Here is a 25671-nt window from a genome sequence, read left to right as displayed (position 1 = left end):
ACATAATAGTTTATTGGCGAAGCTGCTGCCAGTATATTACTGTAAATTTACGGTGAAAAGTTTTACAGTGTAGAGGGACACTGCAAACACCAGCACTGTCACATCTCTTCTTCTTTCCATATTCTGTAAGAAACTTGAAATTCAGGTTTTACAAAACAAGGTGTGGTTACAGCTCGGAGCTATTTTGTAAGGCCTTTGGTTGCCTAAAATTATAATTAAAATTCAAACAATCTTTGGCTCTCACCGCCAACTGATAAAACACCAAAACTGCCGCGCAAGCAACGAAACAAGCGGAAATGTATCTGTGAATCAAGATTTCAGAGCGTCTGACAGGGACAGACATCAAGTTCTGAGAGTTTACGTGGACTGAATTCATGAGTATGATGGAGCTTTTGAACCCACAATAACAGCTGTGTCCCTAAATTCTAGTGGGCTACAGGCCATGCTTGGCTCACGATGTACAAAGTTGCATTGACCTCAGGATTGTGCATCCAAACCTTTCTTTATGCTGATCTATCCTTGCATCCTTGAAGGAGCAGTTAGGAATAGACATTTTGGGGAAATAGCTAATAATTTGCTTTCTTACTGAGAGTTTGATTTTTGAATATGAAGCTACAGCCAGCAGCCAGTTAGCTTAGCATAAAGTCTGGAAACAGGGGGGAACATCTAGCCTGGCTCTGTAATAAAATCTGCCTACAAGTTCATCTAAAGTTTACTAATTAACACAATATGTCTCCTTGGTGTAATACTTACAAACCAGGGGAGACTTCAGAAAGTCACTGATGATCCCTGCTGGTCGGTTAAAACAGATATAACATGTTGATTAGTGAGCTTCAGAGGGGCTGGTAGGCAGATTGTGTTACGTTCAGACAGAGCCAGGCTAGATGTTGATGATGTTTTCAGTAGTTATGCTAAGCTAAGCTAGCCAGCTACATATTTATCATACAGACATCAGAGCGGCGTTGATATTCTCATTTAACTTTTCCCAAAATGTCAAACTATGAATCTGTCCTTGCACACTATTAACTTGCAGGACTGGTTACCTCTTCACTGTGTTTTTTCTTTGTCATTAATAAAACGCTGTAACATGTAGAATAACATTAAATTAATAAGAAAGAAAACAGAAGAACTCGTAGCTATAGCTGGAGGTGCAATGGCAGTAGACATGGCATCAAACTTCAAACAGAAAATCCAATAAATTGAACAGATTACTAACTATAAAGTTGTTTGGCTTGGCAGAGAAATACATTAAAACAGTAAAATATCCAAGGTCAAACCGCCTCTTTTTGTTAGTATGAAGAGGGTTTTAATCAAAGGCATTATTAATAGTCATGATTTTCCAACCTCCAAATGTCTCTCTCTGTGTAAACTATGGTGCTACTGACTCAGAATTAAATACCGTGCAGCTCAGGGGTCAAGACGAGAATGATCCTTGAGAGGAGACACTCCCTCTAATCAGCGTCCTGAGAAGGAAACTGAATGCGAGGTTGTCTATTTAGAGCAGACACTGTACTGTTACACTGGCAATAAGCACAAGAATGTTTTAAAAACACAACTAAGACACAGACAGAGCCTGTAAAACTCATTAAAGACACAACAAAGAGCTGGACGGGAATGTCTCCGCAAGACAAAAATACATTGTGCATTTGCGTGTGTGTGTGTGTGTGTACGTACAGTATGTGTGAGAATGTTTATGAAGCAGAGGAAAAGAAAAACTCTGTAATTTACTGCTGCACACATGGTAGTCATCTGCAACAGGACAGTGTCATTTACTGCTGTCTTTTCTCAAGTATGCAGAAAATGCCATCTGGGGAAGTTGCCTCACATCGATATATAAAATGGTAACAACAGAGCGACAGTAAGCAACAAGGCTATTGCAATAGACTGCAAATGGTGGGAGATCCCCATCTGTTTGACATCTCGTTCCAGAGAGAGAGAGAGAGAGAGAGAGAGAGAGTGTGTGTGTGTGTGTGTGTGTGTGTGTGTGCGTCATCTCCACCAGGTCTCGTTTGAATCAAGTCTGCATACCCATGAGTGTGCAGGCGTGTTTCTAACGTGTAGGAGATTGTGTGTGTTTGTGTTTGTGTTTGTGTGTGTGTGTGTGTGTGTGTGTGTGTGTGTGTGTTCTCCCCATCTCATAAACACACTGCTGCAGGTAATCCCTTTACTGCTTCAAGGCCAGCAGCTCTTATCAGACCGGCAGCCCACCTGACACCGACCGTGTACTCTCGACCTTAGTTAGGTACTATAAACCTGGATCAAGATATCCTGAATTTAAACCTGAAATCTGACTCAAGTTACTCAGATTAATTACATCTACCTAAAGGCAGGGTTGGTAACTATTCCCAATATACACTTTTTTTTATATATATATATTGTTTGAAATGGTTTTTACACCCCAAATTAATTCACGTAATCGACGACACAAATGCAACAGCGTTAAAGAGTAACTTAAAGGTCCCATATTATGCTCCTTTTCGGGTTCATACTTGTATTTTGGGTTTCTTCTAGAATATGTTTACATGCCTTAATGTTCAAAAAACACATTATTTTTATCGTACTGTCTGTCTGAATATTCCTGTATTCACCCTCTGTCTGAAACGCTCCGTTTCACCGCCTGTTACTTAGAGCCTCCCTCCTGAAAAAGCCAAGTCTGCTCTGATTGGTCAGCGTTTCCGGTTCCTCCGCATCTATGCTCTCGGCGTCTCTGCACCGTCACTGCAGTTGGGTAATGACTGTAACGGCACTGGAGCAGCACTTCATACCTACCGTATATAGTATAGTTGTAACATCACAACCGTACAGAAATGCACTATACACACAATGTGTATATTGGAGATCTTTTGGTTTCTTTTGGTTGTAAATTCAGAACTGCAATTGACAGCCTGTTAAAGCGAGTTAGAAATATAAACAACACACAGATGCACATTATCCTGCAGTGATGGCTGAAAACAGCCCACGAAATTGCACGCCGAGTGTTTGCTACGGTTTGTAGATGAATGCCATTAGTAGCACTTTTAGCCTCAATGTTTTCGCCAAGTATCAGGGGGAGGTTTTTCTCTCTCTCTGTCTCTCTCTTTGTCCCTGTCTGTCTCATCAGCGTGTGTGGAAAACAATGAGCCACATTGGTCCTCTTTTCACATCAATGCACTCCCCTCTAACAGCACCACACCAGGGGCTTCAAAGGCAAGACTAAACGGGACATCACAACTCAACAAACTACTCTGAGAAATGACTTGAGCACTGTTTACTTCCAGTGTGTTTGTGTGCCAGTGTGTGTGTGTGTGTGTGTGTGTGTGTGTGTGTGTGTGTGTCTTGTAGACTCAATTTAACCCTTGTAAGGTTGCATTTGGTCACAATAAAGTTCACGTACACTCGGCGTGGAATACCGTGTAGTCATGCAGTATCACAGACAAAACACGCACACGCTTCCCATGAGCTTCTCTCAAATGAATACTTTTTGTTTTTTAAAACAAGCGTTTATGTTAAATGAATAATTTCTGGCTTAAATTATACATTTTTTCCCTTGCGGTCCACGACCAAAATTACACAGAGTCCCAGCTATTTTCTCCCAGTTTGAATTGTGTCCTGCATTCTTGTGTCCCAGCGGTGTATTTAAAGTCGCCGCCGAGGACCACGGCCTTTCTTTAATTAGCTTAGCCCAGTAATTAACTGGGAGATATTGTTTATTTCAATTATACGGGTCTGAAGGCGTTTATAGAATGGATGGGAGCAGACCTGTACTTTAAGGCTTTAGCCAAAGAACAGTTAACAGTGGTCAGTGAGAGCGGGAGTATTGTTGCAGTGCCACGTCTAAAAGGCCACAAAGGGTCACTGCTGCAGACCTCATCAGCAATTCACTGTACATCTGAGTCTTAAATCCTGGTTCTAGCAGTGTTCCTTTACTTTAGAGCTGCAAAGATTAATCGATTAAAGGTGCTCTAATCGATGTCACACGTTTTTTAGGCTACAACATTTTTTGTCACATACAGCAAACATCTCCTCACTATCCGCGAGCTGCCTGTCCCCTGAACACACTGTAAAAAAACACGGTCTCTGTAGCCCAGGCTCTACAAATGCCAACAAAAACAAACTGGCCAACCTGCACCACGAAACATAACAAACAGTCTTCCAGCATTCCAGCCAATAACCGACAAGGGGGTGGGGGGTGGGGGGTTAGTGCGTGGAAGCACAGAAGGGAGGGAGAGGGGACGGGATGAGGAGGAGGGAGGGGCGAGCTAGCCTCGTTTTGTTTGAAAATACTTCAAACGACAACAAGAAGTGCCGTCACCCAACATCGCTTAGAGCACCTTTAAGCGATTAGTTGTCAACCATAATATTAATCGACAACTGTTTTGATAATTCAAATAATCTGTTTGATTTTTGTGCGTAAAAAAGTTAAAAATTTCCCCTAAAAAAAGCAAAAACTACTTTCCACAAGATAGCAATGTCGGGCCACTTGTCCATGAGTACGCATTCTTCTGCGCATACAGTTTCCGGGCATAGTTCGGTAGAAAGAACAATGCAGACTGATAATTAGCACTACAAGTAAGAGAAAAATTATGTATTTCTGATTTGGGGGTGAACTGTCCCTTTAAGAACGAGCAGTATTCCCCAAGACGAGTCAGCTGAACTTTGTGTGTAAAATCAGCGGAGTTCCCATTTAAAACACAACCAAGTCAATTGTATTTGGAAGAGAAAATATTATTTTATCACTCAAACTAACTATCCATTGTAATCAGCCATCACAGACTTGGTACAACATTGATGCACTTGTCATATTTGTACAATTTACATGTGAAATGAGGGATTAACACCAACCACAGGGGGGTGTTCCCTTTCGGTTTTTACCTCAGTTGAGTGTTTTTAGATCATCTGTTTGTAGCATCAGACTTTGTTGTAGTGATGTCTCCATTGTTCCCAGATCCCAGCAATAGGCCATGAGTTCCCTGTTGTAAAACAAACATAGGTATAAACGTTACAAAGTCATTTATCAAAGATTATTCTACTGACATACTTCATCAAGTCTGAACTTGGAAATGTTAAGAAGAAGTTAAGAAATGGATTTTGCTCTGCCGCTTTAATCCAAGCAAATGGTCTTCTACAAAATGACAGAGTGAGTTAAAACGACAAAGCTGAGGATAAAAACGAGCATAAGGTATGCTTTATTAGAAAGTTGCAGACTTGTTTTTAAGTATGTTGCATTACAACTCCTAATAAGCCTGAAACACTCTTGTTCCCTCAGCGGAGGGTTTCGAGGGTTGTGCACATTTTCTTTTCCTTTTTACAGATCAGCATTTCAGAAGCGTTTTAGCTAAGAGGAGCACTCCCTAAAATAACAGCATGGCTAATTTTCATCAAGAGGAGTCCCTCAGGGTGCAGTGATAGGTGATAGGCTTGAGTCAGGCGTATGGGGTTTCCCTCAGTGTGGGCCAGGGGCGGGAGCTGGAACCAGTTTGGAAGAAGCCTTGCATGCGTGTGCAGGCTGCTGCGACCATTAAGACTTATCCAGCACGGGACAATGGAATTACTGTGTGTACACGTGTATTTGTGTGTGTGTGTGTGTGTGTGTGTGTGTGTGTGTGTGTGTGCGTGTGTGTGTGCGCACGCACGCAGGCATCCTGCAGGCATGTGCGAGTGTTGACGAGAGGAGTCAGAGACATCAGTGTGTGTTTGTGTATGGATTTGCGTTTGTGCGGATGGGCACACTCAGACATCAGCCAAGCCACCAGCCGGCCACATAAAAGCGTGTCTCTGGGAGGTGGAATTTTAATGTGGAAATGAGAACAATGATTTCTACTTTTAAATGTGGACAAGAAACAGAGCCCATTGAAAAGCAGACCAAAAAATGATGGATCAATTATTAATGCATTTACCGTCACACTGTGAGCGTGTGAGTGAGTGTGTTTGAGTGTGTGTGTGTGTGTGTGTGTGTGTGTGTGTGTGTGTGTGTGTGCTTGCATGCAAGCGTGTAGATGTACATGTCCACTTCACTGTGTGCTGCCATGTGTCCTCTGTGAGTCTGTGTTTGTCTGCTTATTCACGCGTTTTCTTCCACCTAACTTGGCATTAGCGAAATTGTCATGTTATTTTCAGATGCTGCATGCTGAAGATGGAGTGTGTGTGTGTGTGTGTGTGAAAAGAGACAGACAGAAAAAATAAGAAAAACAAAAGAGGAGAACGTGCGTTCAGTTTTTTCCTCTGTCATAAAAGATCTGAGTATTTTCTTCCATCTCTTTAAAATGCATTTCGTTACGTCTTCCCTTACAATAAAAACACACAAAACTCTTGAAACTCAGGTCGTCCCAAGTGCAATATTTCACATAATAGTTTTAGACATATATGTGAAAATCTAATTTCAAATTTGAAATTGATGATTTTACATGCAATGACTTCAATTCAATGTGCACAATATCGGAAAATCACATATCATGTGAACTTATAAAAATGTGTAATATCTTAAAACCACGTGTGTATACACTTTTGACATGTGAAATGATCTTCCACGTGGTTAATGTTTAAAAAGAGTGCTGTTGTGTGAGCAAAGTAAGTAGATAAAATGTAGATTTTTTTTTCACATAAATATGACATTGCTTCCTTTAAATATAGAAAAAAACAAGCTTTCATATTGAAAAAGAAGATTTTAATGCAGCCCAGATGACTTAAAACTAAAAATCTAATGTTATAATATAGCTATCTGGTTCAGTTTGGGTTCTTAAACGTCGCCATGGTGGTCTTAGGTTCCTCTGGGGGTCTTCCCAGCCCTGAGGGGTCTGAGTCCGTTCAGTTCTTAGTGGATTAAATGATGCTCCCCCTGTACGACCAGATAATGAAGAACACAGCTCGGCCTGACGGGAATCAAAGATATAACTGAGATATAAACACAGTGGAAGAGAACAAAAAAGAAAGAGAGAGGAAGATCAGAGGGGTCTGGGGAGAAGAGACGTCTGAAGAAAAGGAAGAAGAAAAGGAGAGAGGGAGATATGGGAGCGAGAGAGAGAGAGGGGGGAACAAGGGCACAGAGAGAGAGAGCGACTTCTCAGGACCCGTCTGGATCTCATTTAGAGGATAGTAATGTGATTAGCTTTGTTTAGTTTTCACAGCTCCAGCCAGTCCTCGTGAAAAACCTGAGTGTGTGAATGAGTAGGCGAAGTGCACGTGTGTGTTTGTGTATTATGTCTTTTTTGTGTATTATTCCTTTTATTTAGTCCTTATATTTTTCCTACAGAAATTCAGCTAGAGATATTAACATATATGTCTACACTGCTGAAATACAAAACACCTACTAATTCACAAACACACACGATTAGACATAGAAAGCTCTTTTTTCTGTCGGTAATTTCGGATGATTTTTGGTGGCTGACATAGACCCCAAAATATCAGCTAAACTAGAATTCAACCCGATTAGAAAGTAGCATTTGTTGCAGGATGATACTGTGTCCATTGCATAGGTACTTGTGAATGTGAGCCCTCAGTTGTGTAAGTCTGAGTGTAGTTCAAATACATGACAATGTGGACAGCAGTTATTCAGGACATGGTTTCAGTAAAGGTAAGGAAGGAATTATTTTAAAATACACTTCTTCAAAGCCTTGAGCAGCTAATTCAATTCACCTTTGTTATATTTGGGTGGTGGATACATATCGCAAAACTTAAAGGTCCAATATGTAATACATTTACTGTAATAAATCCACAAATGACCCCAATGCGTCATCAGATATTAAGGAAACATGCTAAGTTGAAATACTATCTTTTCTGACAACAATGCTAATGCCAGTATTTTCTCCTTTTGACATTTCCGTTCCGTGACGGAATGTCTGTTTGTGTTTTGTGTGTTGTTATCAACTGCCCAGTTTGACAGCCAGGCTGGGTTACCAGATATAACGTTACCTGTAAAAACACAAACCCAGCACGCTACAGCTGTAACGTTAGTACAGCCATGAAAGCAACAAACAAACAAACAGGATCAACGGAGATAGATTCTACCTATAGTTTCTATCTATAGTTTCTAACAGTTGTGTGACCAGAGATGTAACAAACCCTGGGTAAATATTGGAGATGTTTTTGAAAAATGGAGACAGCTTAGAGCCCAAAAGGATGCCGAGTTGAACCTGAACAGGTAGCTAAGCATTAGCTCCAGGCTAATTTATCACGGCAACAAGGGACGGGCATTTTATGTCATTTCAACATTCATGTATTCACATTGAATTATATAGCTAGAGTACCTGAGTTGGTTACTCGGAAAAACAAATTGAGACACAGCCAGTAAAGTGATCCCAACTGGTCCTGGCTAACGCCGCCATGCTAACCCTGCTAACGTTACCGGAGGACCAGGCAAGCGGGCCACGGCTGTTTACAACGTGTAGCCTGTTCAGCGGCCGTAGCCGACAACGGTGAGTTATTTTAAACCAAGAGAGGGGGGCTGTAAATTGGGAAGAGATGACCATGAGTTTTTGTGTTGTCGTAAATCTTAGCTAATAAAGTGTGTTCAGTCGGGTGGAGAGGACAGCAAGGTAGTGTTATTTTTAGCGGTTCCTACCGTAATTCTAAGCCGAGGAAGTGTGTCTGTCCGTCGGGTGGAGAGGACAGCGAGGTTGTTGTGATTTTAGCAGTTCCTACCGTAATTCTAAGCCAAAAAACTGGGTTGGGTACAGAGCTCCACGTGAGCACGGGCTTCTATGACTGTCAATATAGCCAGCATCTAACGTTAGCTACTCTGCTGTGCTGTAAAGTAATGTCTGGCTATGTGAGACAAGCGTCTAGCAACATTGTTGTGGATGCTTCTTCAGCTCGCTTTAGAGGAGGGTCTGGCAAAGCGAGACTATGGATGCTGCAGTCACAGCCTGACATCCTCCGTGAACTTCGAGTCTGGGGAGGAGGGGGCGGGGGAGACGACTCTCTCCAATATTTTGAATTTGTACTGCAGTAACTATTTTTAACACTAGCTGTCAGTATTACATATTGCACCTTTAACCACTGAGCAAAATGAGATGTTCTTTTCTTTTGTAATTTCAACGTGACATCATGACTTCGCATAAACATACACGCCACTTTTGTAAAACCAAGTGGCGTGTTATCCGTACGCATTTTGAGCTATCCGCGTGTATGTCTACGCCGTATACAGCGGACGTGTTGCAGACTGATCTCAATAAGTGGCGTATGTATGACACGCCAATTCATATGCCATTTTGGTGTGTTATCAAGACGCATAATCGCTTTTCGGATGATTGGGTTTAGGAAAACAATAACGGGGTTGGGTTTAGGAAAAGAAGAAAGCGACGGTTGGGTTTAGGAAACGTGACACGCGGGACACGATTCCCGGTCTCCTGGGTGAAAGTCCTGTGTTGTTTGACCCATCCTCCACCCTGACCAACCTCCCTATGCGGATTTTCGTCCTTTCATACTACTCGCTACGGCGTAAATTGACACGCAATCGCAAGGTAATAAAGGTTGATAAACACACTAAAAAGCGATTATGCATCTTGATAACATGCCAAAATGTCATACGAATTGGCGTGTCATACATACGGCACTTATTGAGATCAGTCTGGTAATTTGGTGCAAATAAATCTGAAGTACTCGAACTAGAATATGTAGAAACTGGAGATTCATTTGGCAAAGGGATCTTGAAGATTTATGGCGGCACCTAATCTCAAATGTAGGCTGGGCTACAAGACCATAGATATTATTTTACACCCCTCAAACTGCTCAAAATGGGCTTAAACCAAGACTATAAATGTTGAAAATGTAACAAGGAAGTGGGAACATTTCTACATATTTTGTGGGATTGTCCCTTATTGGAAAGAGGTACTAAAAAAGAAATGTAAGAGTCACTCAAACAACCAGAATCCCCACCAATGTGTCAGTTAGCGGATAAGCCTCTCACGCTACCAGGACTTACTGAAGCAAAGTTTGGGTTTGTAGTTAACAGGTTTTATTGGAGCAGCTGGGCTTATTTTAGCTACGTGACTGGAAGAGTCCACATAGACACGACACAGAGCATGGTTAGGGTTAGAAGTCATGACAGAAACTGCCAGGGTAAATAATGTCTAAAGCACAACCAGCCAAATCTAGTAGAATTTTCTGACTTGGAACATCTTAAAGAGGTTATGAGATACTAGTTAACATAATATTAAAGGAAGAGTTGGGATTTTTTTTTTTAAGTTTGGGTGTACGAGGTACTGGAACTGAAGCCGTTATCTCTGCTCTTTTCAAAGCCACCAGACTCCTTTGACAATTTTACCTCGCAGAACACAGGAGTTTCTGCTCTACCGCTGCCTCGATCGGTTAGTTTGTTTGTTAAGTTTCGTTAGTTCCTAACCCTTTAAAACACCAAAGTCACACAATAACACTAACTAACTGATCGAGGCAGCAGTAGAGCAGCAACTCCTGTGTTCTGCGAGGTAAAATTACGTTTTGTGTCATTTGGAGTCTGGTGGCTTTGAAAAGAGCATAGATGACGGCTTCAGAACTAAACTTCATCCCGGCACCCCTAAAAATAATCTAAAAAAAGTCTGTGTTAATCTATTGTGAGTTTAGGAGTTCTTCTCTAGGAATATCACAACATCGTGAAACTAAACCCAGAATCTAGACACCTACATCACTCAGAAAAAAACAATTCTGAGCCATTTTCAGAAAAAAGTGCTTGTCAGTCATTCGTCAAAATTGCATACATTTCTAATTTTCAAAAGTTATTGATACTACCTTTAGGAAATGTCTGCTTTTCCCTAGATAATTATCTGATTTCATTCGTAATACCACCTCACCTTTGTAGTAATGGCCCTGTGGCTCAGCATCAAAGGAAGTTTTCTCAGAATTGTTGGTGTCTTTCTAATTACATAATTCAGTGTTTCCCCTACCATGATGCTCCACAATGATGTTAAAATGCACAGTTAGCACAGTAGAATAACATTTAAAAAATAATTACGTTAAAAGGGTTCCAGGCATCCCTGAAGCTCTAATCCTAGAATCGCCCCTGCCCTCACGTAAACTTAATACTGTCTTTTACTTTGCTTTCTCACATTTGTGCAATCCGTATTGTTGTACAATGTCAACATGTTAAAACCAATAAAAACTAAAAGTGACAGAAATCTTTAATGTCTCCGTCCAGGCATCATCAAGGTGGGAAGGTGGAACCCTCTGCCTGTCCACTTCCTGACTGACGCACCAGAAGCTACAGTAGCCGACATGTTGATGGAGGTCTACCACATGGTCACTCTACGCATCCAGCTGCAAAGGTCAGATTGAGTTTTTGGTTTCACTTTGCCAGACATATTTGGGTCTAAATTCATTTGTTAAGATTTTAATGTGTGCGACATTTCAGAGTGAGAAAGTAGAAATCTCTCAGTGAGAAACAAAACTGGAAAGACTGCACGTCCGTATTTAAGCACGCACATAATAATAATAGTAATAATAATAATAATAATAATAATAGTAATTTACAGGGGGATGGAGGGGTTACAACTAGGGATCGACCGATAGTGTTTTTCTTAAGGCCGATACCGATACCGCTTATTAGTAGTTAAAGGACAATTCCGGCGCAAAATGAACCTAGGGGTTAATAACACGTGTACCGTTCTCTGGGATATGTTTTTATGCTAATCGAATGTGACCAGTTTTAGCCCAAACCGCTAATTAGCTTATAAAACTAGTGCAACCAGTAACCAGTAACATAGCTCAAGCACGCCGTTCGTCTTTCGACTGGTCATGACTGCTTTCCCAAGATGGCGCCTGCCTGTATACGTCAATGGTACTGTCTTTCTAAACTATCTTTTATCTTCTGTCTGTACACTTACAAAGTTCTCAATGCTTCAGTTTACATGTAGGGACCCTCATTATGGTACCGTTGAAGTGTGCTGCTATTTTGAGCCTTGTTAGTGGTATAGAAATAGAGATTTCTTTTAACGTTACCGTCTGCCCCAACGACTAGCGTTATAAGCTAATTAGCGGTTTGGGCTAAAACTGGTCACATTCGATTAGCATGAAAACATATCCCAGAGAACGGTCGACTCGGTACACGTGTTATTAACCCCTAGGTTCATTTTGCGCCGGATTTGTCCTTTAATGAAACAGATTTAAACTTTGTTTAAATGCTTTAAGCAATTATTTAATAAATTAGAAACTTAACATACAAAAAACACTTTGTGAGAGTCAGATAGTGTTGTGGACGGGACATTAAGTCAGACTCAGTGGTGAGTGAAACTGAAGCAGAGGGACAGACACAGAGCTGTAGCGGAGAGGCCAGGGCCGATAATCGGTCTATCCCTAGTTACAACCCCCCAATAATCAAAACTGGCCAGTGCACCTCCCCAAATATCTTATAACGATGAATGCAAAATATTAAAGTGCTCATATTGTGCTTTTTGGCTTTTCCCCTTTCCTTTATTGTGTTATATATCTTTTTGTGCACATTATATGTTTACAAAGTGAAAAAGCCCAAAGTCCCCCCCAAAGGGACTGACCATCTCCAACAGAAAACACTGTTCACAATCTGCTCCAAACAGCTCTATTGTAGTCCAGCCTTTACTTCAGAGACAAACGTGGTCACTTTGTAACACACGTTATAATGCTCGCCTAGCTGCTAGCATGGCACGCCCTCATACTCTGCTTCTGACTGGCTAGTAGTCCTTACCTAGGTACTGTCAGGGCACGCCCTCATACTCTGCTTCTGACTGGCTAGTAGTCCTTTCCTAGGTACTGTCAGGGCACGCCCTCATACTCTGCTTCTGACTGGCTAGTAGTCCTTTCCTAGGTACTGTCAGGGCACGCCCTCATACTCTGCTTCTGACTGGCTAGTAGTCCTTTCCTAGGTACTGTCAGGGCACGCCCTCATACTCTGCTTCTGACTGGCTAATAGTCCTTACCTAGGTACTGTCAGGGCACACCCTCATACTCTGCTTCTGACTGGCTAATAGTCCTTACCTAGGTACTGTCAGGGCACGCCCTCATACTTCACCAGAAAAATTCACCAGAACGCAGGAAATGAAGTGTTTGATGACCCAAATTTCCTAGACCCCAACAGATATAATTTGTCCCCGCCCCCAATGTTGAACCCAAAGTTACGCCCTTGAGCACACAGTAAGGCTTTTAAACCAGACACTTGGTGTGTGTGTGTCATTGATGTCATTGCATCTTATTGCAGTTCGAGAATTTTCCATATCTATCAAATTTGAAAGCAAGCAAAACACTAAACAACCCGGTGGGGATTTATCTATTATCTGTCTCCATCAGAGAGAGTCCATGTGCCAGGAACTCCTAGTTCCCTCGAATAAGTGAAGCAGGGTCCTGATGGACAGATAAAAACAGATAAACTCCAGATGAGACAGTTATTATTGTTATTGTGTTGGAACATACCAGCCAGGTTTTGTTTACATGTTTGTGTGTGTCTCCATGGCAAAAGCAGAGCTTCGGCACAATGTGCTCAGAGTTGAAAATGATTCATTCGAGGTTAAAATGAAAATAAAAACAGGGAGATTGTCGGAAGATAGGTTCATACAGGAAGTAGTGGGGTTTGAGGTTAATACAGGATATTTGAAAGATCAGCGGCGTCAGGGCTTAATTTGGGTTTAATTTAGGATTAAAGGAAAAGTTTGATGAGAAGATTGATAACACTCCCAAGACTGTATGGAAAATAAGACGCTGCAGCCAGTTAGCTCAGCTTAGCATAGTAAGAGTAAGAGTGGAAACGGAGGAAACAGCTAGCTTGGCTCCGTTTGAAGGTATCTACCAGCTCCTCTAAAGCTCAATAATTAACACACCATGTTTTGTTTGTTTTATATGTACAATAGTTAAAGCATAAAAAAAGTGTTGGTTTTACAATGTGGTTCTGGGTCTGACTATTTCTTGACCAGGAGAACTTGCCGAGCAATCAGATGTAGTCACAACCCGTGGCCAAAGATTAGTCCAAAAAATGAAGATGATAAATCCTAGGTTAGGATTAGTTTTTATTTTTTTGCTGTGAGATGAAAGAGGATATGAAAAATAAATTTATTATATTCTATTTTTTTCTCAAACCAATTTATTACTATTATTGGTGTTGTTGTTTGTAGCTATTTTTGGGGGTGTTGGAGCGATTGGGGGAAGGGTGATTGATTAGTTTGATTTCTTGGGATGTCATTTTTCGTTTTTACACTTCTGTGCTAGTGGATGGATGTTGTTACCTTTGGAAAAACTGACTAGCTGTTTCCCCCTGTTTCCAGTCTTTATGCTAAGCTAAGCTAACAGGTTGCTGGCTGTTACCTTCACATTTATTGTAACTAGTGCAGTGCTCGTTCAAAACGGTCTGTCAGAACGGGCCCAATGCTTGGCCTCTGATATTGCCTGCAGCTTTCTCCAGAATTGCTAAGCTAAACAACTTCAAACTCGCCACTGCACTTCCTCACGTCCTCTGCGATACACCCGCCAAGTGTTAAGCCGATCAGATGGAAGGTTATCGAGAAAATCTAAGGACAGACAGACAGAGACTCCTCTCATTTTAGTTAGAACAGGCGAGAGCGATATCAATCTTGTCATCTAACCCTTTGCAGGAAAGTGAAAGCACACAGCTATTTCTTTAACTGTCACTGTTTAACTGTTAAGAGATTGTTTTGTGTCTTAATAATTAAGAACCCAAAGATGGAACTGACTCCTATGCATGGTTTTGGCTCGTTGTAGTTTTTCAAAGCTGGAGGATCTGCCGTGTGAACAGTGGAACCACGCGACTGTCAGGAACGCTCTCAAAGAGCTGCTGAAGGAAATGAACCAAAGCACTCTGGCCAAAGAGTGTCCCCTGTCACAGGTAACAACGAGATACTGCTACAAAACAACATTAACAACAAAAACAAAAACAACAACACAGACCCTCATCTTCCTCACTTGAATCAAATGGTGCTCATCAGAGAACTGCTCATCAATTCAATAATTTATTCTTAAAGATGTTCTTTAGAAGTGTCAATCTCTCTCACTGTGACTACCCCATGTCTAATGACTAATGACTAAAGTCAGCCCTCATGAAATAGACATTTAGGATTAATCCAACATGCATTGTATTGATTATTGCTACATTTTCACCAAACTCCACCCCACAAAATAAAGCACTGTCTCCTCAATCACGTTAATCTCCCCAGCTGCATGTTTAGCCCTCTATCCTGGTCTCATAATGACTGCTGTGTGAGATTTATGTGTGTGTGTGTGTGTGTGTGTGTGTGTGTGTGTGTGTGTGTGTGTGTGTGTGTGTACTGTGTTTAAATGCAGCTCTGGTGGGGGTGTTGATCGCAGCATGAATTGCAAGCATATGTGTGTGTGGCAGGAGATTCCCTGTCTGTACTGTACTGGCTCCAGTTTCCATGGGTGGCTTCCAATCATGATTAATGTTTATCTATTTCTATTTTTTGTGTGTGTGTGTGTGTGTGTGTGTGTGTGTGTGTGTGTGTGTGAGCATGCCATGAGGTTGTTGCGTGAGTGTAAGCATTTCACATTATGTTGGTTATTAATTATCTTTCTACCCTCTCTTTCTCTCTCTCTCAGAGTATGATTTCCTCCATAGTGAACAGTTCGTACTACGCCAACGTCTCCACTGCCAAATGCCAGGAGTTTGGTCGTTGGTACAAGAAGTATAAGAAAATCAAAGGTGAGCTGTAGACGGTGGTCCAACTTTTTTCAACGCTACAGTTGACTAGGGGTTCCCAATGTGGGGGGTTAGGGTCCCCAACAACATAAGATGGAACTAGGGCCGTACCGAAAGTCATTTTGTTTTACATTCAAAGCTTCTTTTAAGCTTTTTTTGAATGAAGCAATGAAGCTTATTAAAACCAACTTTCTTTGATAAATATAACTCGTCAGTTTCGTCAACATAAATACATGCAGGCAGCAGGCTGATCCAATTAGGACATAAAATAATGATGAAAAAAATAATCGCTCCCTGAGGCTTACTGCGACATTATGCTACGACAGAAACAGCGCTCTGGAGTTATTGGAAATGTTTGAATCACACGAGTTGGAAACAATCCTACGCAGCAACCACTGGAATCTAATTCTACAATTAGTATAAAACTAATTATATTAGTGTGGCCTAATCTTTATCTGCAACTGTGCAAAAATATCAGCTTGAAACAGAATGCATAGACAAAACCTGCACAGCATTTGAATGTCAGCATTATGAAAGAAGCTTTAAACTATTTGGGACAGCCCTAGATGGGACTTTATTTATCCCGAGGGGAATTGTTGTGCAGCAGTTGCAGTATAAAGTTAGGATAAGTGAAAATATATGAGTAAAAAAGTATTGATGCATATTGGTGCATATGAGGGTAAATATGGTGCAAAATGTGAGCGCTTGTAGAATACAATGTGAGAACAAAAAAATCGGAATTTGTATGTAAAAATTTGCACTTACATCACATACATGTGATCTTAATTTGAAGTCACAGAAAGTAAGGATTGTTCTTGGTGGGTTGCATATAAATACTGTATGTATGAGAAGTGGCACATAGATGTGTATGTACTATGTCAAATCTCGAGTAGGTTGTTCATGATATTGCACATTATGTCCTGTAAATTAGAGAGAGTTGTAATGATTGTAATCCAAGGGTCGCAACATGATTCCTGAAGTAGGAAAAAATAAAAATAAATAAACTTTTTTGGACTTCTTGGGAAATATTGTACAGTTTTCCTTCTAAGAATTATTCAAATTAAACAATCGGAGAAGGGAAAATCACCTTTCCACTGAGCTGCTAACAATACTTAAGATAGATTTATAGTTAGCTACAGAACCTCCACACGTAACCACACAGCTACACTTTAGATGATGTGCAACTCCTCAAAAAAGTAACTTTACTTCGGGATTACGGTGGCTGCTGAGATACCACGATCTGTTGGTTGGGTCAACGTTTTTTTTTTAATTGAGCCAAAGATTATTGTGCAGACAGTAACATAGTCGAATCAGTGCTCATATCTGTAGGAAAGTGAAAGTAAGATTACAATCATTAATCTATAGAACATTTGGTACAAAAATACAGAATTAAAGTACAAAGAGAAACATAAAAAAACTTACAAGAGACCTTCATTTCTGTGGTTTGGTCATCTTGAGTTGCTTCTGATGCCAGTGGGGATTATGATACAGGAGGAAGTTGAAGAAGGCTCAGTAAATCTTCTGCTTTTCAGTAACACATCTATTTTCTGCTGGCCTCTCTCTCTCTTTCTGTCTCTCTCTCTCTGTATGATTGGATGAACGTAAACACAGCGATTGCATGGCAGCCGTCTCCTGTTCAGTAAAAGACGAGGCTGCGCGTACGCAGTCGCTCTATATCATAAAGTAAATACAACAATGTAAACACATTTAGCTGTGAGGAATATAATTCAAGCGCTGTGGCTTGATCACAGGGGGTGCAGGGGTGCTTTCATCGAGTGCAATCTGACACTGGACTATAAATCAAAACCTGCGCTGTAGGTATCAATCCATCAAGTATAAATCCAGCTTCAGACACACAACCTGTGATGAAGGGATGAAGTCAACATGGCTTGGTGTAAAAGGTTGGGAATAGACTGATCAGTGTTCATCTACTGCAGTTTTACAGTGAGTCTGATCAGCAGAGATATGAAATTATAAAACCGAAATAGCAACATGGTCCTCAAAACAAATCATCTGTAATGACTCTTCTGTCTCCCTCCGGAGAAGCTGCACTTATAATCATCACATTAAACACTGAGCCCGAACGGAAAAAGGGGATATAGGAAGAGAGAGAGAGTGAGAGAGGATGGGGTGATGGTGGGATGTTGATTGACATTTTTCACCATTTTCTGACATTTCATAGACCAAACAACTCACTGATGAATGGAGAAAATAATCAACAGTTTAATCGACTATGAGAATAATCGTTAGCTGCAGCCCCACAACGAATATTTCGTTTTTTGAATGTGGAGTTTAGAATAAATCTGTTCATGAGCTTCAAAGTTAATTTTGTTTGTTATATAGACCTTGGGGTGAAATTTGTGGCTACTATTTGGTGATGTACGTAGATCAACCAAATCCCCTCTGACTGATTTTCCATATGTGTTTTGTTGAGCAGTAGATTACCTGGAGAAGATGTGGTCTGGACGGGATGCTGCTGACATCAAAAGTAAGAAATCCAATCAATCTGACTCTGTGCTCATGTAGTCTACTGTATAGCCACGACGTTCAACTTCCTGGATTGCTCATTTCGGCCGGATGTCCACCACCTTCCTCTTTCTTTGTGTTGGCGTTCCAACCTCCAGTGGATTTGTGAGGACTGTGGTTAACTGCTCCTCAGATCTCTGCAGGGTAAATCCAGACAGCTAGCTAGACTATCTGTCCAATCTGACTTTTCTGTTGCACGACTAAAACAACTTTTGAACGTACACACGTTCCACCAAAACAAGTTCCTTCCCGAGGCTATTTTGCAAAGGCAAAGTGGCTCTGTCCGGCGCTTTGTGCCCCCCAAAACGATTGTGATTGGTTTAAAGAAATGCCAACAAAATAGAGCACGTTTTTCTTCCATCCCGGAATGCTGTGTGGACTAGCCAGACTCTCCTCCGCAGCGCTGTGGAGGAAGGTCTGGCAATGTGAGACTAATGCTCATGTAAAGGTGTTTGACCACACTCACTGTTGTCTTCTCCTCTCCAGTAGAGAGAGACAACATGGCCGACTTCTGTGTGCTGGGCCAGAGACCTCCCCCCCACCTGGCCGGCCTGGCCCAGCTCAGTCACCTGGGAGCCGGCAGCCCCCTCCTCAAGGCGGGGTCTGGAGACATGCAGGCGCCCTCTCAGCCGCCTCAGCAGCCTCCCCAGCAGCAGCCGTCGCCCCACGGCCCCCTCCACCACAGCCCTCCTCTCCGTACGGGCCAGGTGCCTCCTCCTCCGCCCCCGCCGCCCCCGCCTGGCGCCCTGCAGCCCCTGCTGGGGCCAGGTGGACTGCTCTCCCCTCAACTCTCCCCGCAGCTGGTGCGTCAACAGCTCGCCATGGCCCACCTCATCAACCAGCAGCTAGCCGTTAGCCGCCTGCTGGCCCATCAGCACCCGCAGGCCATCAACCAGCAGTTCCTCAACCACCCGCCCATCCCTCGGGGTTCATCCAAAGTCGGCGGCGGCGGCGACCATCCCGGGAGCAACCCCTCGGCCGCCGAGGTCTCCTGTGAAATCTACCAGCAGGTCAGAGACGAGCTGAAGAGAGCTAGTGTCTCCCAGGCCGTGTTCGCCCGTGTGGCTTTCAACCGCACACAGGTAGGAAAACAGGACAGACTGTGGTCAAGAAGGTTAGGAGACAGTTGGGAAAGTGTCTGTGGAAAGAGGAGAAGCGAGGGGACAATGCGTCAAGGATGAGAGAGGGTAGCTTCAGATGGAGACACAGGGACAGAGATAATCTGAATTAGGGCTGCACGATACGAGGAAAATATGCGATAATGTTTTTGAAAATCAAGATAACAATATTACCTGGGAGAGAGAAACAGATATCAAAGTGTACTTAGTTCTTCCTTTCTGCTGCTTCAATATCCAGCTTAAATACAACAAATTGCTTGTTGATTTTCAAACAAATGAAAGTTAATCATTTCCAACATTCTTTTAATGAACGAATCGAACACTGAATTGAATATAAAAGGCACCACTAAAAAACTAATGACGGTTACATTTTAAAGTGCAGTTTTCTACTGATATTTTCTTTCAACTAACACAAAAAAATCTCTGAGCGTCTTTGGCGATATGTAGCAGCTTCTTGCGATGTGTTTATTGTGCAAGTTGATATCGCAATGACGATAAAAAAAATTAAAAATAAATAATATATTGTGCAGCCCTAATCTGAACATTAATAGATATCATCCTGTGGTGGCATCGAGTCAGGCAAGACCGAACGATCCCTTATGGAGCCACATTTTCTCAGACTAAGCGGATCATAGTTCTCGTTCCCCGCAACATCTCAGGTGAGAGGAGGTATTTGATAGAAATAAATAGAAACTGACGTCACTGATAAGTCATTTTTCACACAGCGTTGGTCTAATTCTGCACTGCGTGGTATTTTCAGCGGATTAGCGGAAGCATGGCAGGGTAGCTTGCTGGGTCATTGGGTCTCCTTCCCCGCCCTCGCAGCAGCACAAACACCTGATGCATTCAGGCTGTGCTAAAGCGGTTAGCACACGCCCCATTAGATCAGTGTAATGGGAGGCGACTCATAGACCTGTTGGTGTAGAGGCCAGGTGTGTTTCAGTGAGTTTTTGCACGTGTGTGTGTGTGTGTTCAAAGTGTGTGTATTTGTGTGAGCATCCAACCCATACTGTATGCTAATACTGTATAAACTTCATTGTTTTCATTTTTTCTACCCAAAAATAACAGATTTACTCAAGTACTGTACCTATAAGTACAAATCAAATGAGGTACCTTACTTAATTGCTTTCTTTTACTTTTGACTTCTACTAAACTACATCTCAGAGCGAAATATTGTACTTTTTACTCTACTACGATTACTTGACAGCTTTAGTTACTTTACAGGTTAAATTGTTTGCATTAAAAAAACTAAAACATAAAAGCTTATAAAATGTTTTGCTATAAATTAAACTACCCAACAGTTTATACTAATAGGTCAAGCTGAAACGATTAGTTGATTAATCGATTGTAGTAGTAGTAGTAGTAGTTGTTTTGGTAATTATTCATGCAAAAATGTCAAACATGTCATTGTTCCAGCTTCTTACATGCAAGGATTTCCTGCTTTTTCATAAAGGTATTGTAAATATTAACATTAATAATGTACTAAAAATGTCAACAAATATTGTCATTAGTAAAAAAACAAAAAAAACAAACAAAAACATTGTTTTGTTCAAAACAAACATTGTGAAGGTGTCGCTTAGTGCTTATAGTAATAGTGAAGACATTTCTCACTATTTTGAGAATTTGAACAAACCAAACAATAAATGAATTAATGGAGAAAACAATAAGCAGATTAATCCATAATAAAAAGAATTATTAGTTAATAGTTCAAAATGAGCTCCAACTCCCAACAGTCACATCGGACTTTTACAAGTCAAGTCAACTTTATCGTCAATTCTGCAATATGTGCCAGACATACAGAGCAACTGAAAATACGTTTCTCTCCGACCCTACATTAATGCTAGAGTCATAATCATCTAATGATATATCTTTTTTGTGCATGTAATCGGTTTACAAAGTGAAAAAGCCCGAAGTCCCCCCCAAAGGGACTTCCCATCTCCAACAGAAAACACTGTTCACAAACTGCTCCAAACAGCTCTATTGTAGTCCAGCCTTTACTTCAGAGACAAACGTGGTCACTTTGGAACACACGTTATAATGCTCACCTAGCTGCTAGCATGGCACGCCCTCATACTCTGCTTCTGACTGGCTAGTAGTCCTTACCTAGGTACTGTCAGGGCACGCCCTCATACTCTGCTTCTGACTGGCTAGTAGTCCTTACCTAGGTACTGTCAGGGCACGCCCTCATACTCTGCTTCTGACTGGCTAGTAGTCCTTACCTAGGTACTGTCAGGGCACGCCCTCATACTCTGCTTCTGACTGGCTAGTAGTCTTTACCTAGGTACTGTCAGGGCACGCCCTCATACTCTGCTTCTGACTGGCTAGTAGTCCTTACCTAGGTACTGTCAGGGCACGCCCTCATACTCTGCTTCTGACTGGCTAGTAGTCCTTACCTAGGTACTGTCAGGGCACGCCCTCATACTCTGCTTCTGACTGGCTAGTAGTCCTACCTAGGTACTGTCAGGGCACGCCCTCATACTCTGCTTCTGACTGGCTAGTAGTCCTTACCTAGCTACTGTCAGGGCACGCCCTCATACTCTGCTTTCTGACTGGCTAGTAGTCCTTACCTAGGTACTGTCAGGGCACGCCCTCATACTCTGCTTCTGACTGGCTAGTAGTCCTTACCTAGGTACTGTCAGGGCACGCCCTCATACTCTGCTTCTGACTGGCTAGTAGTACTTACCTAGGTACTGTCAGGGCACGCCCTCATACTCTGCTTCTGACTGGCTAGTAGTCCTTACCTAGGTACTGTCAGGGCACGCCCTCATACTCTGCTTCTGACTGGCTAGTAGTCCTTACCTAGGTACTGTCAGGGCACGCCCTCATACTCTGCTTCTGACTGGCTAGTAGTCCTTACCTAGGTACTGCACATGTGCGACTCCCAACAAAGATAGAACAGAAGTGAGATGTCTCACTCTGTAGCTAAAACAGAGAGCTCAACACACAGGGTGAAAAGAGGAGCTGCAGCAATGTGCAGTATGACAAAAAATATGGTGTTTTTTGAAAATTAAACCATGTAAATGAACCTTATAATTATGAACCTGAAAATGAGCATAATATGATAATTTTAAGTAACATTTTCAATGCAGGACATTTACTTGTAATGAAGTACACTTGCAGTGTGATATTAGTTCAGTGTTTCCTTACTTACAGTAAAAGCTTTTTCAACATCAACAGATAAAACAACTTGCTAAGAAAATAAGCAAGTAATGGAATATATTTATGTAAACCCATTTATTAACAATCCCACTAAAAACTAAAAAACCTTTTCTAAAGCCGCCTACACATGATCCGCGGTAAAACCGTTCTGTGCTGGCTGTTCCATTGTTTTCCTATGGGGAGAGCGGTGCCGGCCAACTAGGCGCAGCGCTACCTTTGGCTTAAGTCAAGCGACAGCAAGTACCCGATCACCCCACATTTAAAAAGAAAACACGGTTCATACTACAAACCTTAATGCTCAATTCCGATTTATTGCCAGATCTGATTTATTTTGACTGACTGTTCACACTACGACTGAGGTCGCATTTAAAAAAAATCTGACCTGTAACAGATTTGGACCACATATGAAAGTGGCCCAAATCAGAACTGGAAAAGATTGGATGCCATGTGACTTGGGCTCTTTACACTGTCGTGAAAAAAATCAGATATGAGCAACAAAATCGGATTTGGGTCACTTTGGCCTGCAGTCTGAATGTAGCCTTAGTTTGTTTATTAGAAATAGAGGTTTGAAGTTAGTTGCTGCAAAGTTAAGCTCACAGTGTAAACGTGTCTCCGTGTGTGTCTTCATTGATTAGGGCTTGCTGTCAGAGATCCTGCGGAAGGAGGAGGACCCTCGCACAGCCTCGCAGTCTCTGCTGGTGAATCTGAAAGCAATGCAGAACTTCCTCAACCTGGCCGAGAGCGAGAGAGACCGCATCTACCAGGAGGAGAGAGAGCGCACCATGAACCCTTCGGTCGGCCTCCCCGCCTCCAACTCCTCCAACCCCGGCCCTCCACGCCTCTCACAGGTTAGTGGGCCATGCAGTCACTGTGTTGTTGACATTTGTATCAGGACTCCACATGTATTCATAGTAATCTCACAGCGCTGTGGAGTAAGGTCTAAGGTCTAATAGTCTCGGGAAGGAACTTGTTTTAGTGAAACATTTGCACCCTGCAAAAGAAAACCCCACATACAATATTAAATGAAGTTAACTGTTACACAATACAGTAACGTGAGCTATTTAAATTAGCTGATACATGGTTAAACGTCATTAGCTCTTACCAGTGTATCTCTGTGTGTACTTCGTCCACAACAATTCCACCAATCAGTCCCAAAACGTCCCAGTTAGAGAGGAAATGCCCTAAACATATTCTTTGTAAATCTTTACAATCATTCCCTGAAAGAACCAAGCAGGCCTGCCTTGTTGCACGATTTACATTTTCTTAAAAACATGCTGTTTTCAGCGTGTAGCTTGCTAGCTCGAAGTTTGTTGTTTTTTCGGGTAGTGAAGGGATTTTGAGAACAGCGACACAGAGAGAGCGGAAAGAGAGGGTCAAAGCCTGACGTCCGGCGTGTGATCCACGTACTGGATGTCAGTCTTTACCCTGGAAATGCACTTCTGTTGATCCAGACTATATTTATAGTGATGCAAACATGTGATTGTAACATGCCGTGTGTCTTGTGTGTGCATAGAAAGTGTGGGAGAGGGGCATGGATGACCAGATAACCCCTGATACCTGGGCCTCCATCTGGAAGAACAAGACTAAGATCTCCAACTCGGTGAGTTATCTGCAATCTTTAACTCACAGAGCAGACTGCAGGCACGGCATGCGCTGTGTCTTAAAATCATAAAACAAATTCCATTCATAATGGAAAAACAGCTTCAAAGCCATCATAGGAGCATATTGTAAACAAAAAGGACATTATATAGTATTTGGACATTTCTTTCCATGTGCACATTACAGTTTAGCAACCATCAATGATAAGAGGCTCCCTCTGATGTCAGGGCAAATGCCCATTCATGGCTGTGAGTGAATTTGTGTGCTATTCTTATTATGTCTATGTAAAATAATCTCCGCATCGTTTACACTGAGGGAATGTAAGCTAGCTGGTCTGTACATGTCTTGCGGACGACTTCAAACACTGTGTATACAAGCTTTCTGAGAGCCAATACATGTTCATTCAAACAGAAACAACAAAAGAGAGACAAAAGAGAAGGACTTAATGACTTTGATCTGTAAACAAAATTCATGTGGAGACGTGCCCTGCAGATGTGCGGCCGATGCTCGCACAGGGAACACTGCATGTCTGCTCTCGGAGCAGCTTGGCCCGATCATCAGCTGATAACCTTTCCTCATATGTATACACATGATTTGCTTTTGTGGATAGATCTCTTAGTAGTTCTGGAATACATACTATACGTCTTTGATATTTCCTGTCATCCAAACTTATCTGATAGCGTCCCCCCCTTAAACATTAACCACTCAGAGGGACTTTAATTTGTACTCACTGTGTGTTACATCATCCTGTCGATCCCCTCTTCTAGCCGAAGCCGTCCGGCCCGCCCCCCGACCTCCCACTGAAGCTGGAGTCGCTGGTCAACATCACGTCAGGCATCTACGATGAAATTCAGCAGGAGATGAAGAGAGCAAAGGTGTCCCAGGCTCTGTTCGCTAAGGTGGCCGCCAACAAGAGCCAGGTGAGGGAAACACTTGGAAAGAAGAAAAAAAATAACTCTAAGCTGGCTCTTAGGAACGACATGTGTCTATCAAAACAGCTTTGAAAATCTCATACAAACCACAGAACTTGGGGGGGTGTTCAGAGCCAAAACACACTACTGCTAGACTGGAGAGCTGCTACAGCGTTCACACTCAGTCATCAACTGGCTCACTCGGCTCACGGTGAATGTTTTCTCAGAGCTTTGATAACAGGATGCACTGTGGCACTGGAACTATCTATATTTATAACATTTGTTTTAATAACTCTAAAGCAGAGATCTTCAACAGGGGCTCCAGGAGTTACTGCAGGAGGGGGAGGGGGGGGAAGTTATTGTTTAATCATTTAAAAAAAATATACATAAAAATGAGTCCAACATATTATTAGCAAAGCTAAATTTGTTTTTAAATGTACACAACATTGATGACAGGCATATCAGCCTGTAGGTAAGGTAGCCATTAAGGTAGCCAACCACAGATACAGTTAAGCTTAAGGATTCACTGTGCTTCGTGTATGTATACCATTGAAACATGATGTATATATGAATGTCAATAATTATTTTAATAGCTCAGTATTGTATGCACCACAAAAAGGTATGTGTAAAGGCTTTAGGATGCCCAACATGTTATTGTAGGCCCAGTTTTAACATGCAACTCAATTTAATACAATATGTAGTAGGGGGCCCCTGCTCTCGTTCAGCTAAGAAAAGACCCCTGCTCTAAAGGTACTGC

At 42.0% G+C, this 25671-nt stretch overlaps 1 protein-coding gene across 3 annotated transcripts in view; it reads left to right on the top strand.

Moving 5' to 3' along the window:
* The window catches only part of satb2 (SATB homeobox 2), a 64136-nt gene that overhangs the window by 22805 nt on the left and 15660 nt on the right, over positions 1 to 25671 (top strand). For 2 of the 3 annotated variants that reach the window (XM_078262625.1, XM_078262623.1), the window contains exons 4-11: positions 11108 to 11234; positions 14650 to 14773; positions 15502 to 15604; positions 18039 to 18089; positions 18614 to 19209; positions 23040 to 23252; positions 23918 to 24004; positions 24771 to 24923. In XM_078262625.1, coding sequence (XP_078118751.1) covers positions 11108 to 11234; positions 14650 to 14773; positions 15502 to 15604; positions 18039 to 18089; positions 18614 to 19209; positions 23040 to 23252; positions 23918 to 24004; positions 24771 to 24923 — 1454 coding nt within the window. The remainder of the gene's footprint in view (positions 1 to 11107; positions 11235 to 14649; positions 14774 to 15501; positions 15605 to 18038; positions 18090 to 18613; positions 19210 to 23039; positions 23253 to 23917; positions 24005 to 24770; positions 24924 to 25671) is intronic. The other variant, XM_078262624.1, reaches the window with a different exon arrangement.

Source organism: Sander vitreus, chromosome 11 (genome assembly GCF_031162955.1).
Source record: "Sander vitreus isolate 19-12246 chromosome 11, sanVit1, whole genome shotgun sequence".
Classification (NCBI taxonomy): Eukaryota; Metazoa; Chordata; class Actinopteri; order Perciformes; family Percidae; genus Sander; species Sander vitreus.
This window is presented reverse-complemented; position numbering and strand designations above follow the sequence as displayed.